This window comes from Zootoca vivipara, chromosome 15, assembly GCF_965207765.1.
Source record: "Zootoca vivipara chromosome 15, rZooViv2.hap1.1, whole genome shotgun sequence".
NCBI lineage: Eukaryota > Metazoa > Chordata > Lepidosauria > Squamata > Lacertidae > Zootoca > Zootoca vivipara.
This window is the reverse complement of record NC_142598.1, coordinates 12,758,201-12,776,582: the sequence shown is the minus strand read 5'-3', so window position 1 is coordinate 12,776,582 and position 18,382 is coordinate 12,758,201. Positions and strand designations below refer to the sequence as shown.

Below are 18,382 nucleotides of genomic sequence, written 5' to 3'. Positions count from 1 at the left end.
CAGATTTACAGCAGGAGGCAAAACATCAACTCACCTAGGCATTTGTAAGGTTTTTTCCACTTTCCTTCCCAACCCCGGATGCTATAGCTGTATATTTTATTGCAGTGCATATTTTGTAAACCAACTTGACATTACTTTTAACTAAGGGTACTATGTAAATGAGTTAAGTAAATAAAAGAAAATAAAAGTGTAATAACATTCTTCTTTGGCAGATGTAACTCACAACAACACACTACTAAAAGCACCCAACAGCACAAGCTCAGAGGTTTTTTGAAGGATGTTCCCTTCATAAAATTGAGCATAACTGATTTCTTCCTTAAGGCTTTACAGTCTTTTCCAGCTAATCAGTCTCAACTGAGACTATTAAATTGGCACACAGGGCTACCTTATAGATGCAGTATTTTCCAACTTGCATCAACTAATTAACAGCTCGTTTTTACTTAACACCAGAGTTTTATGGGGCAACACACTTTCCATTCATCAAGGGAATATTTTCTCTACTGTAGGAAAGACCTGTTGAATCATTGGTTGCATGCAACCTAATTCTACCGGTATGCATAATATCTAAGCAGATTTTGAGACACATTGGTGTATAACCCAGAACCCACAGTGTATCTAAGTATTTGTGCAATGGATTGCTTTTTTACATTGTCTTTTCTTGCTGATATTTTTGCATCTCCTACATGGAACTCACCCATACACTCAAACAACGGCTTTAGAAAGTACCTACCATTACAGCAAGAAATCTTGCAATCCCAAATCATAACCAGCACTAGACTTCTGCCCAAGTTTCCAAGCAACCTCCAGGATAGGGTGTCGCTCAATGCTTTTGCCTGGAATTAGCCTATTTTGGTTAATGACTCCCTAAAACACCATTCACTTTGCAGCAACTGTGCCTGTAAAGGAAGGAATGTGGGAGGAACCAGCCTTCAACAATTCCCCTCGCCATGCTCACTATGGCAACTTGCGGTGGCACCTCCTGGCAAGCACAAGAAGCAGCCAGCATTCCTCCCAACTCTGAAGCTGCAGAGCTGGGTGGAGATCATCTCGGCAACTGCACATTTGTCCCTGCTGAAAGTTGGGAGGAATCTTCCTGTCCAAAGCTCCAAGGGTAGGAAGTGGTTGCCAGCAACCTGGCTAAGGTGGCCGCATCCAGTTAGTCACTCTCCCTGTCCTTCCCAGCTTCCAAAGTTGGGAAGAAGGCCGGAAGTTGCTTGGCAGCTGCATGGCCAAAGGCAGCTGGATAGCCTTGGCCATGCCGACCAACCTGCTGCCTGCCCACCCCTGCCACCTTTCCAGCTTGAAAGCAGAACCGGTAGATGGATGCTGCTCCCTGAAAGAGCTCTCACTTTACAGCAGAAGGTCCCAACTGTCCCAGGAGGGGTGGAAAAGGGTGGGTGTTGCACACTGCAGCTTGAAGGCAGTTAGGGCACTTTAAAGCAGCGACGCTCAGCCCTGCATGCTTCCTGCTGGCCTTGCAGAAGGCCCCTGGGGTTGGGGGTCCATTGCCAAGAGGTGCCCAAGGCAATTTCGAGCAACAGCGCCCCAACCAGAAGGCCCTCCTCCTCGCTGCCCTTCTCCCTGCAGATCAGTGTACGTCCCCACTCATTAAACAGGGTGTCTCAGCTAATGCTGCTTGCACCCCCAGAGTTGGCACCAGTCTGTAGCATGTGGTAAAAGCAACCCAAGTCCTGATGCAATGGCAAGGATGCGGCTAACAGAGAAAAAGTGGCTAGTGGGTTTTCCTCTGTAAAGCGGATGACAACTTGTTGTAGCCCAGAGCTCAAGCAACACAAATTCAGAAGCTGTAGTTCCCGGCCACCGCCCCCCTTCCCACACATACACCCTCCCCGGTTTTGAACAGGGCCACCCACTAGCCCCAGGCTCAATGGGAAGCGGCAGTCAGGCCTGTTCCTCCGGCGAAAGGGCCTCCCTAGACAGCTGCCTCCCCCAGCAGTTCTGCGTAAACGCAGCTCGACCCCAGGAGCGGCTGGCACACAGACCCGCACTTTCCCGGGTTCCAGAAAGTACTGTCGGGATGAGGGTGGCAGTGGGTCGGTGCTGGGTGGCAGTGGGTGCTGGGCTGCCGCGCTCCGTTCTCACCCAGCTGCGCAACTGGAGAGACAGAGGGCAGAGAGGCTCCAACCAATCCCCGCACCGGGGTTTCGCGCTTTAGGGTGGTTCCCGGCCGGTGCAGCCGGGCGCGCAGAGTGCAAAAGAAGCCCCGCGGCAACCGGGCCAGGGAAGGCGAAGCTGGCCCGGCGCGTCTCCGGGGCTCTCGGAGGAGGATCGCGCATGGCTGAGTCGGACGGGTCCCTGCCCTGGGCGAAGGAGTGGGAGAAGCCGCGCCCTGGAGAGGAAGGGGAGAAAGGTTGTGCCGGGGAAGGAGGAGGAAGAGAAGGAAGGCGGCGACTGACCTCTCGCCCGCCGCCGTTCCATCTTGCAGCTCCCGGTGGACGGAGCGCCAGCCACCCAGCCTGCCCGCACACCGCCGCCTCCTTCTCCAGCTCAGCTCCAGGCTCCGACTCGGCGGCTTCAGCGCCGCTTTCCGCTTCCTGTGCCCAGGACAGCGGCGGCACCGCCCCGCCCGCTGCCGAGACTAGCCCTGCCTCGCCTCGGCCTGCTTGGAGCGAAGGCGATCCTGGCCTGGAGGCGCGCTTCCCTCGGAAGGAGAGCTCTCCACGGGGCCGGCTGCCGAGTCAGCGCGCACAGGACTGCAGCCGCTTCCCGGTGGAGAGACAGGCTGCCGGGGTGGCGGCGGGGAATGGCTCGCTTCTCTGCGGGAGGTTGGGAGAAAGAGGTGTAGCCCGATCGTGTGCATGCTTATTAACGGCAAGCCAGCACCGCTCTGCTGTGCGCACGCTCTCCAAAAGTCGGGGCTAGCTGGATCACACACAGAAAGCTGCGCTTGAGTAGTGTTACTTTACAAGCGTTCCGCTGCGCGCTTGGGCGCGGGCTGCGCTCCAGAAGTTACGGGTCCGTGGCTTCCTGGCGCTGCCATGGAAAACGTGGGATCTGAGAGATGGCCCCCCTGGATTTTGTGTAGCATTCCCTCCAGATCCGGAATCCCCTGCTCTGGAGTTTGTGCCGAGTATGCATCAATAAGCTCCACACCAAGGAAGGAGTTCGAGGGTTTTCTGCAAACTGTCTTGAAGCTTGTTACCAAAAAAAAGTTGCAAATACAAATCGATACGCCGCTGTTAAGCAACTAACAATGCAGTCCAGTTTTATTTAGGGTTCTTACATATTCTCTATGGACTCAGAGATTCAGATAAGCAACTTGCTGCTTCAATATGCTTTGCAGCCTCTGAGAGAGATCCAAACTCCCAGGGGTGAGGCTTCAGCTTACATAATACTACTGTACAGTACAGTACAGTATTGAAAGAAAGACTCCACCCTCTTTTCACAGCTTTGTGCATGCACCTTTTGCACTTGCTACAGTTCTCTGCAAATGCAAACTCTTAAGTGTCATACTCGAGGCACACAAATGTAGCCCTTTATGCACATTAAACATAACTTTTACAAGAATTACACCCGCAGACTGCTCAGTACACAATTACAGACCACACATCACATAAGAAATAATCGTTCTCTAGATTTTCCGATGGTTTTCCCCCAAAAAACCTTCACTACCCTCAACTCAAAGGTCCATACTTACCCCATTGCACACAAGAATCTCAGATCCATTGCCTCCTAGTGTTGCATAGAACAAATAGATACAGGAAAGGCAGAACTCCAAAAAGCACTGGGTGGACATGGGTGTGGACATGGATGTGATCCATGATATGGCAGTGGTTATCAGGGAATTCTATATACAGTAAAAACTATTACTGTGTTGGTCTGAATATAAGCCTCACTTTTTTTTCCAAATTTCGACCGTGAAAAGTTAAAGTGCGGCTTGAATTCGCGACCTTACAAAAATTGGCTTTTACAATATCGCTGCTGAAACAGACATACGGTAAAACGGAACGGGTGTGAGTGCCTGCGGAATTTTAAGGGAGCGGCTTATATTTGGGTATTTTTTTTCTCCTCCCCCCTCCCTTGAATTTTAAAGATGCGGCTTATATTTGGGAACGACTTATACCGTATTTGGGCCAATACAGTAATATTCATATTTCTGCGCCAGGAAGCAGAGGGCTGAAATATTTTTCAGCCTGTATTTTCTAACATCAGAAAAGAAAACTATATTCTCTGTACCGTATATTTTAAGTCTGTTTTTGATTCAAAAGAGATTAACTCTAGGGAAAGCTTTTTCTTAAGAAAACAAACAAACAGATATTACATGTAATCCCAAGGGCAATCTTACCAACTCCATTCTAATAAAGGCAAGGATGTGTTCTTTATTTGAAGAACACCATATGTCTCTCCCCAAACCATATGTTTGAGATTAGCTAGTAGCAGAAATCCCTTTGTTTACTATATGCCAACAACACTACTAACTTTCACTACTACAACATGCCTGAATGGTTAACAATCAACTATTATACAACTTCATAAAGTTAGATAAGAAATAGAAATAGACCCTGGATGGATGGGCATGCAAATTACAACCAGCTAATTAATAACTTTACATATCTGGAAATTGATCAGTTACCTTGGTCCTTGTCGGAGTCAAAATGCAACATCAGATACACTGAATATTCGAGCTGCCCTACTGAGGTTTCAGTATACAAAAAGGCAAGCATATACCTTTCGTTTTGAAGGTGCAAAATACCTGTAGCATTCATAATGTCTTGAGAATCACCTGGGCCATGGAGACATGAGACGCCTGGATAAAAGCCTCAAAAACTTGTTGTTTGGGGGTGTGAAGTGCTCTCCCAATAGAACCCTGTGTGCATGACTTGCTGAAACATCTGCTCACAGTCTATCTAGTGTTGAGTAAGTGTTGAGGATGTCCTGAGTGCATTCTGCTGTTATTTACTGCCCAAATAAAACTCACCTCTTTGTACAATGTGTGCACTGTCAGGGCTAGAACAATACATTTTGGCACCTGAGATGAGCCACAAATTGGCACCCCACTTTGCCACCGGTTTAGTGAGATGGAGATGGAGGTCATGGTGTGGGCAAAATTTTGCTTTATCTGGGAAAAGTACAAAACCTAACTTCTAGGCACAACTCCAATACACACCACTTTGTAGCCCCCATGCAATGAAGCACACACATGCAAAAAAAAACAAAAAACCAAGTTGTGGTGTTTTGTGCCCTCTGGAACTTTGAAGAGGTTACCTGTTTTTAGCATTCCAGTTCTGATACCAAAGATCATTGTGTGTTGCCCCCTACATAGTATCACACTCAGATATCGGCTTCCTCGTGAAGCTCACATGATCACCTTGAGCCAATTACAACCTCTCAGCCAAACCTACCTTGCAGGTTTGTTGTGAGGGGAAAATGTGCAAGGAAAAGGATTAATCTCCAACAGATAAATGGAATGAAATAAAATTTAAAATATATATGGTTGGGAAAAACATTATTGTCTTACAATATACAGTTTAAAACAAGCTCCCCTACCCTAGTATGCAAAAAGGCCACCTCTGTATTGCATGGGGACTTGCAGTGTGCACAGATCAACATGTGTTCATGTTGATAGAGAGAAGATGCATTCAATATCCAGTCTGGATATGAATTTTACAGATACCCTGGGAAGGCAGTGAGATACTTCTGAGTAAGCATGTATAGGTTTATGTCTTGAATCCTAAAGACTAGGTGACATGAAGCATCTAAATTAAAGGAAAAAATTAAAAATTAGCACCAAGCAACCAGAAACATTTTTTAAAAAAAGAAATCAAAATGTCAGTGCTCCACCATGACAGAAAAAAGGCATACATTTACTGTATTGAGCTTTCACATGCATCATATCATAAATCCTTACAGAAACCCCTGCATAGGTCAGGGCGGTATTTATTATTCCCACACATATTGGTGGAACAGAGGAGTAAAATGATTCAGGGGTGTTACCAAATAAGATAACCAACTGAGCTTTTTATTTCTCTTCCATTGTTGCCAATTGTAATTATGCCGAAGCAATTCAAAATATGACAACACACAACAGACAAGTTCATACATGAGGGGAAGAGGGCACGGCTGGGAGCTGGAACTGTATATGGGAGTGTTTGTGGGGGCAGATTCTGAATCCCACATCTCTGAACCTAGTAGAATGCTTTTTCCATTGAAAAACTTGATGGCACTAATCCACCAGCTGAAGGGGGAACCATGTGTGAAAACAGAACTTTCAGAACCATTCTATAGAGCAGGTATTTTCTTACTTACTGTGCTTGCTAAGACACAAACCCCTTCCTATGAACTACAGTGACCATATGGAAATCAAAAGTTTTTAAAGCTAGTCCCGCTGGTCTCTCCTCTCCCACCCCACCCCACTGATTCCACCTGACTTTTCAGGAGGCGGGGGGGGGGGGGAATGGCCGGATTGGAGCAGTTGGGAACAGAACAGTTGAAATCTGTTAATGTAAATAGTATTCCCACATGGAGGGAACTTTTCCTTGTCAATCTACCAAATCTCAAATGGTTGTGGTTTCACCTTAACCAGCTGTTAGGATTCCTTTAAAACCCCAGGCATGCAGGAATCATTGTTAGAAGACATTTTTGCTAACTTTTCAATTGTTTAAGGAGATAGCGTCTTCAATATACAGGGCGCTAAAAGCCCCTGAATATGGCAATCTTTTAAGTGCAATAATGCCCTGAGCAATAGACCTAGAAATTCAAATAACTAATGAAAAATAGGCCGCCTTGTGGTCTGACAGTGAAATCAGTTTCTGTCATAATCCGGGAGTCTGCGTTAAAAGTTATTGCATAGGTGGCATTATGCATCAGTAAGGCTATCCTAGATAGCTAAAGAGTTAGCCCCAATTGTTGAGGGAAATGTGCTGTTAAAGGTACTTATATACATGTGTGCTGGCACTGTGATAATATTAAAACTTTATGGAGCAATGCATAAAAAAAATAACTTGGTATGTAACACGGTGGTTAAATTGTCTCCTGCAGTGATGCTACTAGGAATTAAGACTCTTGATCACTCAAGGTTAGCCCAATAATGAGCTTCTAGCATTTCTGTTAACACCTGCACAGATGCAGTTTGCCCAGATCCTAGAACAGGCATCCCCAAACTGCGGCCCTCCAGATGTTTTGGCCTACAACTCCCATGATCCCTAGCTAACAGGACCAGTGGTCAGGGATGATGGGAATTGTAGTCCAAAACATCTGGAGGGCTGAAGTTTAGGGGTGCCTGTCCTAGAAGAAAGGGGAGGATCTGAACACTGAATACATGGCAAATGTTTATCAAATATATTAATTGTTTAGATCAGTGTTTCTCAACCTGGGGCCTCCAGCTGTTTTTGGACTACAACGCCCATTATCCCTAGCTAGTAGGACCAGTGGTCAGGGATGATGAAGGCCCAAGGTTGAGAGACAATGGTTTAGATCACAGAAGGAAACCACCAAATGAGACCTTTAGGAATAATTCAATGAAACTTTATTATAATTGGTGATATTATAATCACCAATTAAATGGTGTATTTAGAAGAGACAAAAGGAATGGATTTAATAATGATATTTTAAGGTTTGAAAAGGAACCCGTGGGAAATAATGTAAAAATACTGTCTAAAATGTTTAAGATGTTACTAGAATGGGATACTAAGGATGAAGAGGTTAAATTGGTAATGGTACAATCGGGAAGAAATTTTTGTTATAATATACAACTCTCTGCATGGGAGAAGTTGTGGAGGGAAGATTTAAAATTTACAGCATGCAGTACATTAAAAGAAAATTATATGAAAATTATGTATAGATTGTATTTAACTCCCAGTAAACTAGCAAAAGTGCATAAGACTAGTTCAAAAATATGCTGGAAATGTAAAGAAAAAGAGAGCACCTTTTATATGCAGCGGAGTTGTAAAAAGATAAAAGCATACTGGGAAATGATCTATAATTAGTTTAAAAAAATGTTTAAAATAACATTTATTTTTTAAAAAATAGAAGTTTTTTTATTAGGAATTTCAGGTGCAGAGATTCCAAGGGAGCAGAAAATATTGTTCATGTATGCTATGACTGCAGGCTGGATGCTCTAAGCCCCGGAAGTGGAAGGACAAGAAGATTTCCACAAAAGAAGAGTGGATAACAAGGATGCTGGACGATGCTGAAATGGCAAAAATGACTGGAAAAATCAGAAACCAGGATGATAAAAACTTTAATAGAGATTGGGAATTTTTAAATAAATTATTTGAAAGAACACTGTAAACATTTAAAAACAATAACACATGAAATGTGAAAAAGGCTATGGTTAAGACTTGAGTTTTATAGATAAAGGCAGGATGGTATGAGATGCAGAAGAAAATGTTTGTTAAGGGCCTCCACGGAGGGGAGTAAGGAAGTCAGAGAATTGTATATTTTATTATTGTACCTTATGTTTGAATGTAAAATTAAAAATGTAAAACTAATTTTAAAAGTATATAAAAAAGGGGGGGAAGCAACTTTATTATAATGATAGAAGTCTGTACAAATAGCAGGACAAATTTTAGTTGTTTGTTGTTGGACAATTTGTTGTTTCATTGCTGCTATTGTAATTTAGAAAATAAATGAAAGCATTAATAATTTTTCAATAAATGGGATTTATTTAACATTTACATAAAAGATTGCAACAACATAAAATCTGTGGCAGCCTTTGAACAGCTACTGTTATACACCAAACAGGTTTAAGAAAGTACAATAACTTGGCTAAGCAATTAGTTTAAACAGACACAAACAGTGTGCTAGATAAATATACGTTTAAAGCTAAATGGAGTTGGCGGGAAGTCAATGGAACTAGAAGACGACTGTAATAAAGTGTAATAGATATTGACAATTCTTTTAAGTTTGTTATGGATAATTTTGATTTTGTGTTATTATTATTTTTTTAAGTTCAATAAAGTAATTTAAAAGCAAAAAAATTAATAAAAAGAAAACATGCTAATATGTTTTAAAGAAACATACACTGGGAGTATATCTTGGGGAGGCGGGCTGCTCCCTTCTTATGGGATGGCTGCTGTCCGCTTCTCTTGGTAGAGGACTGTGGTGGGAGCTTCAAAACCATCCCAATCTGACTGCTACCTTTCCCGTGTGCAGCTCCGAGCAGGCCGTAAACAGAGCGGTGGATTCTTCCTAGCCGAGATTGCAACAATTGGACCTTCGTGAGTAACATCTTGAAATTAAACTTGGCTAAAGTATTTGGATCGCCCGCAGCTGGACAGCAAGCAGCTGAATAGCAAGAAACATCTGTGACTGAAAAAGCATGGAAGTGGAGGATGAATGCGCCACAGCCACACATAGAATAGTCTGGCTCCAAATCTGATCCATTTGTGGTTTAAGCTCCTGCCTCCTTTCAGAAGGGCTGGACGCCACCAGCTTATATACCTGAGGTGCCACTTCTGAAGTGCCAATGACGTGGTAGAGCACTTGTGGATCTGAAGAGGGGCAAGATGGAGGAAGAGTCAACACACCAGGACTGTCCTGTGCCGTTTCCCATCTCTGAACGAGGAAACATGGTTTTATGGTTCCCCTTTTTATCATTGGCCTCTCGCCATGCTGCTTGTAGGCCCCTTTGAGAACAGGCTGCCACTCTAGCAGGGTTCCTTGGGCCTGATCCAGTTGCTGCAGGGCTCTTCTGCTGCTGCCCTCCAATTGTCCTCCTGAGCAAGGTCTATGAGATGGGGAGAGGGACCCTCTCCCTCTGATCCTGAGCCAACCACGAGGAGGCAATGGACTTCACAACTATCTGGAGGGTCTCCAGCTGAGCAAAAGAGGTAGCCTTATTTGGGATCTTCAGCAACTCTCCAAGGTTAGGAAAGTGGTAGAAGAGGACATTTGGGATGTGCAGGAATCACAGGTGAGAGGCCTCCATCATAAACAGCTGTGCACAAAAAAGGCAGAAAGAGGAGGAACGTCAGATAGAGGCCAAATCCCACCAGGGTTTGGAAATAACACAGCTAAAGTAGGTCCCCCCCTTTTAAAAAAGAGTTGGGTTCTGCCTTTCAAAGAGAGATGGATTCCACTCTCTTCCTAGACTGGGAGTGATGCCTAAAGAGACACCCTTGCTGGGACTTTAAGGAGCTGCCTTGTCCAGTCAGATCATTGTTCCAGCTCCATGCTGGCTGGCAGGTGGCTCTCCAAGGCCTCAGGCAGGAGTCTTTCCTTCCCAGCCCTACCTAGAAATGCCATAGGGGATTGATCTTCTGCATGCAGAGCATATGCTTCACAAAGAGTTATGACCCAGAGCTACGGGGGTGAGGGGGGCTAGCCAGGTTTTTTGCCCTGGGTGAAGCCTCCAGAAGGGCACCGTTAAGTCACCTTTTTTAAAAACAGACAAAGGTCACAGCTGGTCACTTCTCTTTCCACACAGTGACACAATTTTTCATTTTGAGTGCAGAACTGATCGCAAGGTCTGCTTTCCTAAAAAGGTCCTTTGGTCCACTTTCCACTTTGGTCCTCTCCCTCCTCCATGGCATCTGACATTCTGGATCTGCTCTCTAGGGCTGATAGTTGGGAGTTGAGAAACTAATTCAAGATGCTGGAAATGCACCCGAGGGAGGGAATATTTAAGGATGCAGATGTGAGCCCTGCAGAGGTGCGGTGTGTATTTTAGGGCTGAGTGAAAAATAAGCTCCTATAATTTCCTATTTGTGGGTGGTGAAATTGGGGGCAGGAGGAGCATTTTACTGATATTTTTGTGGGGGGGAGGAGGTGGTAAACCAAAAAAAACCTCAGAAAATCAACCAGAACATTCCCTGGAAGCATGGGATTTATGAAGGTCAAATAACCAACGAGCATCTTTAAAAACTGCCCATGGGGTGGGGGGAAGAACAAGGCTTCAGAATGTCTTCCTTCTTCCTCGCTTACCTTACCTTCTTTGGCAGCAGGGGAGGCAGAAGACCATTCTCTGGGCTTTCAACCAAGCCAAAGATAGTTGTCCGAAGGAGACATGTTTCCGATGCCAACTGATCCAAAAAAAGACAATTCTCTAAAGCAGCAAGACATCTCTGGTGTCAACTGATCTGAAGGGAGACAGCTGAATGAGCTTTTAACTGATCTCAGGAGCCTTTCAAACAACTCACCTGGTTTCCTGGGAAGCAAAACATTCCGCAGCCCATTGTGAAGTCAGATCTTGGCCAAGGCCTCGCCCAATGGACTGCGGGATCTCTCTTTCCATCTGAGTCCCATGTCAACACTTGGTATCTTCATCCAGCTTCCAAGCACCTGGCCTGCCCCTTAATTTACCCCTTACCAGGAGTAGGGCAGCTGGATCCAGGCTTCCCTTATAGTTTACCCCAAACACTGCCTGCCTCGCATCCCTATGGGTATCAAAGGGAATATGATAGTTGCTGTTAAAGGATCAGGGAGGAATTTCCCCTGCATTGGCAGGTTTTGCCTTCCTCGTAGCAAAATGTCATAACCTTTGCGGTTTTAGGCCTTGGGCGGAATCCTTTAGTCAAGGTTTTTCCTCCTCCCTAGAAAAAGCTCAACAACTTTGACCTGAACCCCAAAAAAGGAGGTAGATCACTGCCAGTTTTTAACTCTGTGAGTAGATCGAAGTCTCTTGGGAGTTGGCCACCCCTGCTTTAGTCTATCTTCCCTAAATGGGGGGGGGGCTGAAGTAGTGACACATGCACCCCCTGCAGCGGCGATCCCAGAGTTCCCTGTTAAAGGGGTTTTGTTGAAGCAAGAAAGGAGACTGCCCTCGTCCCCCTCCTCCATGACATCTGACATCCTGGATCTGCTATCTAGGGCTGATAGGAGTTGGGAGTTGAGAAATGAATTCAAAATGCTGGAAGTGCACCCAACGGAAGGAGTACTTAAGGGTGCAGGTGTGGGCCCTATAGAAGTGGGTTGTGTATTTTAGGGCTGAGTGAAAAATGAGCTCCTAGAATTTCCTATTTGTGGGTGGTGAAGTTGGGAACGGGGGGGGGAGCATATTACTGATTTTTTTTTCTTGTGGGAAGGTCGTAATTATCCTGTCATTTGGATGGAGACAACCCCCACCACCCAAAAAAACCCCTCAGAAAATTAACCGGAACACTCCCTGGGAGCATAGGATTTATGAAGGTTCAAACAGGGATGTAGCTAGGTGCTGTGATACCCAGGGCGGCAAATTGCCATGCACCTGGGTGGGCACGGCATCGCTACGTGGTGGGGTATCGCCGCCCCACCGCGCCTCCAAAGCCGCGCGCCTCGCTCCAGCTACAAACTCCAAGTAAAAAGCTGGAGCGAGGCGCGTGGCTTTGGAGGCACCGATCGCAGGGCGGGGGCGTGGCCCTGAGTGACACCCCCTCCAGGACGGTGCCTGGGGCGTACCGCCCCCAGCTTGCTCCGCCCTGGGTCCAAATAACCAAGGAGCATCTTTTAAAACTGCCCATGGGGTGGGGGGAAGAAGAAGGCTTCAGAATGTCTCCCCCCTTCGCCTCTTACCTTACCTTGCCTTCTGTGGCAGCAGGGGAGGCAGAAGACCATTCTCTGGGCTTTCAACCAAGCCAAAGATAGTTGTCCGAAGGAGACATGTTTTCCAATGCCAACTGATCCAAAAAAGACAGTTCTCTAAAGCAGCAAGACATCTCTGGTGTCAACTGATCTGAAGGGAGGCAGCTGAATGAGCTTTTAACTGATCTCAGGATCTTTTCAAACAACTCACCCGGTTTCCTGGGCAGCAAAACATTCCACAGCCCATTGTGAAGTCAGATCTTGGCCAAGGCCTCGCCCAATGGACTGCGGGCTCTTTCTCTCTGTCTCCATCTGAGTCCCATGTCAACACTTGGTATCTTCACCCAACTTCCAAGCACCTGGCCTGCCCCTTAATTTACCCCTTACCAGGAGTAGGGCAGCTGGATCCGGGCTTCCCTTATAGTTTACCCCAAACACTGCCTGCCTTGCATCCCTATGGGAATTGAAGGGAACATAATGGGCCGTGACTGTGATCCTGTTTCCAGCACCTCACCTGCCTGCCCAAGGTGTTGGCTGGCTGGCTGTTCCTCATTTAGTCATTGTGTATTATCGGTTCCAGTGGTTTGAAAGTTCTTGCCTTTTCATTTTAGGGTGTGGGCTACACCTTCTCTCTCCACCTGGCTAACTCATCACCTCGCGGCCGCTTTAAAAAAAACACATTTGTACTCTCAGGGGGTCTTCCTTGGTGCTTTATTTTTACTTGAAAACCCCACCTTTCCTCCAATGAACTCAAGGTGGTATACATGGTGTGCTTTCCCTGTCAAAATTATACCTCACAATAACCCTCTGAGGTAAGCTAGGCTGCCTCCAATACTGGAAGTAGTATGAGGCTATGGTGGCTTTGAAGAATGCCCCCCACACCCTGGGGGCTGAGAGCTGGACGATGGGGGGTTCACTCTGAGGGAGCCCCAACCCCACTCTTCAAAATGGTATCCTAGAGCTTTAAATGTGTGGCGCGGATACGGCCAAAGTTTAACAATGCAAAAGTTAGACAAGCGGAAACAGAAGTTACCTCAGACCCAGATAAACTACAACACAAACCAACTTATGATGCTGAATCCCTCTTGGAAATGAAACATAGCCCCTCGTTCAACTAATATTAAACTGAAATGTTAAGAAATAAATCTGGAAAAAGGGATCTAAAACAAAAAATGGATGCAGAACTCTTTCTTTCACAGACAAATTAGTCAATTAGCAGAGATGGAAAAGGCTTCACAGTTGTATAGTTGCACTGGGACTAACCATGATATATTTTTAGGCACTAGGCAAAAAGGTTTCTTCTATAACCAGGCCTTTGGCCTTTAAATCTCTCTGTCCCCAGCCTGCACCCCAACACACATAAACAGTGAGAGAGATTTGGAGCGGAAGACATTGCCCTCTCTCCCTTTTTCTAGCAGTGCCCTGCCTGCATTTCCAAGAAAAGGGCTGAAGGAAGAGGTGTCATGTTTCTGGGTCCACCAGCAGGCACCAAGAACGAGAAGGAATTTTTATAAAAGGGTCTTTTTATTCTCCCAAGTGAGGCTCGCCTGGTGCCTTCATTATACTACCTATAGATACCAAGGAAAAACATTCGCCAACTGAGGCCTTGGGCTGAAGTAACATCTTATATTCTTTTGAATGTGTTTGTGGCAGAGAGGGGCAGTTATTTGTTTCCCCCCCCTGGTTTTTATTCTGTATTTTTTGTTTCTGTCTTGTATTTTTATGCCCTGAGATTTTTTGGATGAGGGGCAATTAATTAATTTTCAGAGGAGCCTCTGAGCCCCTTCACACAAACTGAAAACAGCCCCAAGGAACTGTGCAGGTTCCTCAACTTCCCATTACACCACCACCCCCATTGTAAAGCTATCAAATGCAAATAAATATGGGATAGTTTAAATAAAACATGTAATAGTATCACTCAAAACTTATCTGCTGGTTCTGCTGCATAAGCATAGGCGTGCCTATACTGTACTGTATAAAGATTTCATTGGATTACAAAAGAATGTGCATTCTCTCTATATTTTTTAAATATTTGATGTAAAAACATCATGTATAGAAGGCTGTATTTGGATACAAAATAAGGTTGGGGAGGAAGAAGGGGGGAGAGGGTATGATAACACTTAAGTGTGCCTGTGGGGTTTTTTATGCCAGTGTCACTTGGGCAGGTTCTCTTTCTATTCATTTTATTATATTCTTCCTTGGTAGTAGTGAGAGGGGTGGGGGTGGGGGGTAGGGCATGGTTGGTTGTCTTTAGTTGGCTGCAGTTGAGATTTGTTTGCATCTGTGTGTAGGAATTGCTGGGTCATATTGATCTGGGTGCCATCGGTGGGTTCTTGTTATCTTGTTGGGCTGCATATGCGATACAGGGAAGCCATACTGGGTGGGTGAAAGCCTCCTCTTTCAAGGTGTGCCTACTTCTGAAAATAACTGACAGGGCCGTCTTAAGCCCATCCAGCGCCCCGCTCCAGAGCCTCTCCAAGGGCCCGGGAGCGCCAAGCGAACTGCAGCAGCAGCGGGAGGCCACCTCCGAGGACTCCGCGCTGCGCCTCCTTCTCGTTTCCCCAGCGCTGGGTTCCGCTCAGTCAAGATTCGTCACCAGCGCGCGCACCGCGGGACCAGCAAGAGCTGCTTGGGCGCTGTGCGCACGCTGGTGGCGAAGCTCGATTGAGGGGAACCCAGCGCTGGGGAAACGAGAAGGAGGCGCAGCGTGGAGTCCTCGGAGAAGGAGACGTGGCACAGCCTCTCAGCTCGTGGAGCGCAGTCCTCCTGGCCAGATCGCCAGAACCCTGCGCTCACTTGGCGCCCTTCCAGCGCCGTGGTTCTCCGTGCCACTAGCCTCTATGGCTAGGACGGGCCTGATAACTGATCTCAGCCAACAAATTGCACTACATATTTGAAGGTGCCTCAGAGGTTTTGTCATTCTGACATTCCGAGTTTGGCTTTTGGGGGGGATGTCACGGGCCTTGATTCCCAAGGCCTGGTTGTGCTGGTTTCCTGGTGGGTTGGCTCAGCACTGCCTGCGAAACATCCTGGCGAGGCCCAGACATCATGGCAGTTCTGTAGCATGCAAGACTGTAGCTGTTCTGCAACTGTGCACACCTGCAAATAGTCCTGTCCCTGGCCATGCTCAGTCTTTCAGGCCTCCCAGTTCCCCTCATGAAATGGGCTTATAGTTAGGGATGGGAGCAAAGGGGATGGGGCTGCTGGCCTTCAGGGTTTGCCAGATTTCTGCTTTCCCCACCTCCCGTTTCTTGTAGGTATTTCTCAAGTCTTCCCAATGCGAGTCCGTCCCCCCCAAGGCCCAGTTTGTCCACCTTTGGGGAGGTGGTTTCCAGCTTCTTCCTCCTGCTGCATGCTTCCCCCCCCCCTTAGTTGGATACTGGCATCCCGCAAGAAGCACTAGAGGCCTTACTGGAAACAGGCCCAGGAACCCAAGTCCCAGAAAAATGTCTCTTTGCATATACCTCTTCCCTTTAAAGATTTCTTACCTGCCCTTCACAGGAAGGTCCCAGGGTGGTGAAAGCCATATAGCATGCAATTATATATATAAAAAATAGATAATAGAAGCCCAGAGTTGGAAAGAGAACCCAGGGTCATCTAGTCCAACCCTCTGCAATGCAGGTAAAACTGTTCCAGATGGAGAACAGTATAAACTTCAGCAAAAGGAGTGTGACAAAAATGTTAGGGTTAAAAAAATATGAAATCTTCAGCAGTGAGGGTGCCAGGTACACCTCCATGGGGAGGGAGCTCTGCTATGTAGGGGCTGCCATGCAGAAAGCCCTGTCTACCCCACCTCCTGCCCTCCATTCCCCACACTTCTGATGGTGGGTGGAACTAACATGCAGGTATTAACTCCTGAAAAGGTTGATAGGAATGGAGGCAGCCTTTCAGGTCATTGGCAGCATCCTGGGCAAGTTATTTTATTTTTCTAAATATTCTATCATTCTCCACCCCCCCAGCCTCGGAGCAGCCCAAGTGTTTCAGGACATACCTTCCATCTGGCTTCCTGGGATCAAAGATTTACTGGAGACGTGGCGGCTTTCTCGATGGTCTGAGGCTTATTTTACATATATATTCAGGCTGAACGGAAATGGAGGGGTTCCCAACATTAACACTCCAGCAGAGACCCCATTAGGGTTCCAGGGGCATCACCCAAACCGTCAGTGTTTGGTTCTCACAGAGGGCAAGTTAGGCCTTATTGTCTTTTCCAGCCCCAGTCCCAGAACTGTCTGATTTTATCCCTCAAGCACGCAAACACTTTGATGGCATCACCTCCTGCCAGGGTCAAGGGAGGAAGTTGTGCCTTTTTCTGCTCCCTTTCCTAAAGCACCCTTAGTGAATGAGTTTCCATGGCAACATTTTGGGCCAAGCTTACATCACAAAGCAGATACTTTCCTGGAAACTGTTGGCACAGAGATTAACCTAACTGGGCTGACTGACTTCATCAGCAGTTTGCAAATACAGGTGAAACTCAGAAAATTAGAATATCGTCGAAAAGTGCATTTATTTCAGTAATGCAACTTAAAAGGTGAAACCAATATATGAGATAGATGCATGACATGCAAAGCAAGATATGTCAAGCCTTTATTTGTTGCAGTTATAATTATTTGTCGTTAGGTGGGTCAATTATAAATGGAATGTAATTAATGAAATGTAATAGCAATGTTTATTTTTGTATTATTGTAACTATTTGTTTTATTACCGTGTTTCTCATATTATAAGACATGTCTTATATTTATTTTTTCCTCAAAAAAACACACTATGGTTTATTTTCAAGGGATGTCTTATTTTTTTCTTCCTCCTCCTGCCACGGCCAGCATTGCTGCTGTGCCTATCACTATGTCTTATTTTCGGGGTATGGCTTATATTTCTTGAATGCTTAAAAATCCTGCTATGGCTTATTTTATGGGTATGTCTTAAAATATGAGAAACAGGGTACTGTGGAATTTCCAAAAGAAAGCATTTGTAAAAATTAAAAGAAAAATAATAAATAATAAGTTGCATTACTGAAATAAATGCACTTTTCGGCGATATTCTAGTTTTCTGAGTTTCACCTGTATGTCAGCCCTTGCAAGATCTACACAGCATTTTCAGTGGCCCTAAGAAGACAGCTTTTAATTTGGTATCTTTGCCCACCTTGTTAATCACAAAGCTTTAGGTTTTTCCAAGTACAGTAGTAGAACCCATTTCACTTAAAGATTAGACAACTGAACTATTTAGACAATTCAGTCATATTTTACAAAAGTAGTTTATTTTAAAAACACAGCTGTTCTCAAATGTTTTGAAAAAAATAAAGTTTTTTTTTAAAAAAGTACTTCACTGGAAGATGGAAGCCCAAGTCACACTGCTATATTGCTGCTCTTGTCTGCTGCGTGGCTCCAACTGTACTCAGCGTCAACAGGTCTTATCCAAGCCCAAATACTCAAGGCAGTTTTAGGATGCTTGTTTGTGGTGAAGTGCAAAACTACAGCTTCTGTTCTAAAAATGTGGATGCATGATGGAACTCTGTCTAAATTTCTGGTGCACATCAGCGATATAGAGAGACAGATTTATAAACATGCTTCTTGTGTGCCTGCTTAAATAAACAATTATAAAGAAAGTCAACATGAATTATGACTGGCTGCAGACAGAGCAGGAAGCAGCGCTGTGAATTGTGAATTCTGATTGATTTTTGAACTTTTTATGGTTGTAGCGATGATGCTGATGTTGTGGATGCTTGTGAAGATGATGCCTTGTTTCTAGGAAAGTAGTATCTAAAGAGAATAGTCAAGGAGTTCCCAGCAAATACCTTTAACCATTATTACCTTTCGTCAGGAAGGAAAACGTTTACTTACGCATAGAGCTCGTGCTGGAGCTGCTTACATATGACTGCAGATTTCAATGTGATCTGTGTACACTTACTTGGGAATAAACACCACTCAAA

General features: G+C 45.4%; 2 protein-coding genes and 1 long non-coding RNA gene across 8 annotated transcripts in view; all 3 read right to left on the bottom strand.

The window, feature by feature from the left end:
- VANGL1 (VANGL planar cell polarity protein 1) overlaps nucleotides 1-2,850 on the bottom strand; it is a 44,793-nt gene extending 41,943 nt beyond the window's left edge. For both annotated transcript variants that reach the window (XM_035141198.3, XM_035141199.3), the window contains exon 1: nucleotides 2,418-2,850. The gene's annotated coding sequence lies outside the window, so the exon portion shown is untranslated. The remainder of the gene's footprint in view (nucleotides 1-2,417) is intronic.
- A 5,753-nt stretch (nucleotides 2,851-8,603) lies between these two features.
- Nucleotides 8,604-14,450, bottom strand: LOC132591227 (uncharacterized). 2 transcript variants are annotated; one of them, XR_009556840.2, is made up of 3 exons: nucleotides 12,451-14,450; nucleotides 10,890-11,039; nucleotides 8,604-9,898 (listed from the first exon to the last, which is right to left on the bottom strand). It is a non-coding gene; the product is annotated as an uncharacterized LOC132591227 (long non-coding RNA). The 2 variants fall into 2 exon arrangements; XR_009556839.2 differs by having other exon boundaries at nucleotides 12,456-14,450.
- Nucleotides 14,451-17,688: 3,238 nt separating this feature from the next.
- The window catches only part of CHD1L (chromodomain helicase DNA binding protein 1 like), a 34,698-nt gene continuing 34,004 nt past the window's right edge, over nucleotides 17,689-18,382 (bottom strand). For all 4 annotated transcript variants that reach the window (XM_088658291.1, XM_035141122.3, XM_035141123.3 and 1 more), the window contains one exon: nucleotides 17,689-18,212. In XM_088658291.1, the coding sequence (XP_088514417.1) occupies nucleotides 18,140-18,212 (73 nt within the window). In that variant the 3' untranslated portion in view covers nucleotides 17,689-18,139. The remainder of the gene's footprint in view (nucleotides 18,213-18,382) is intronic.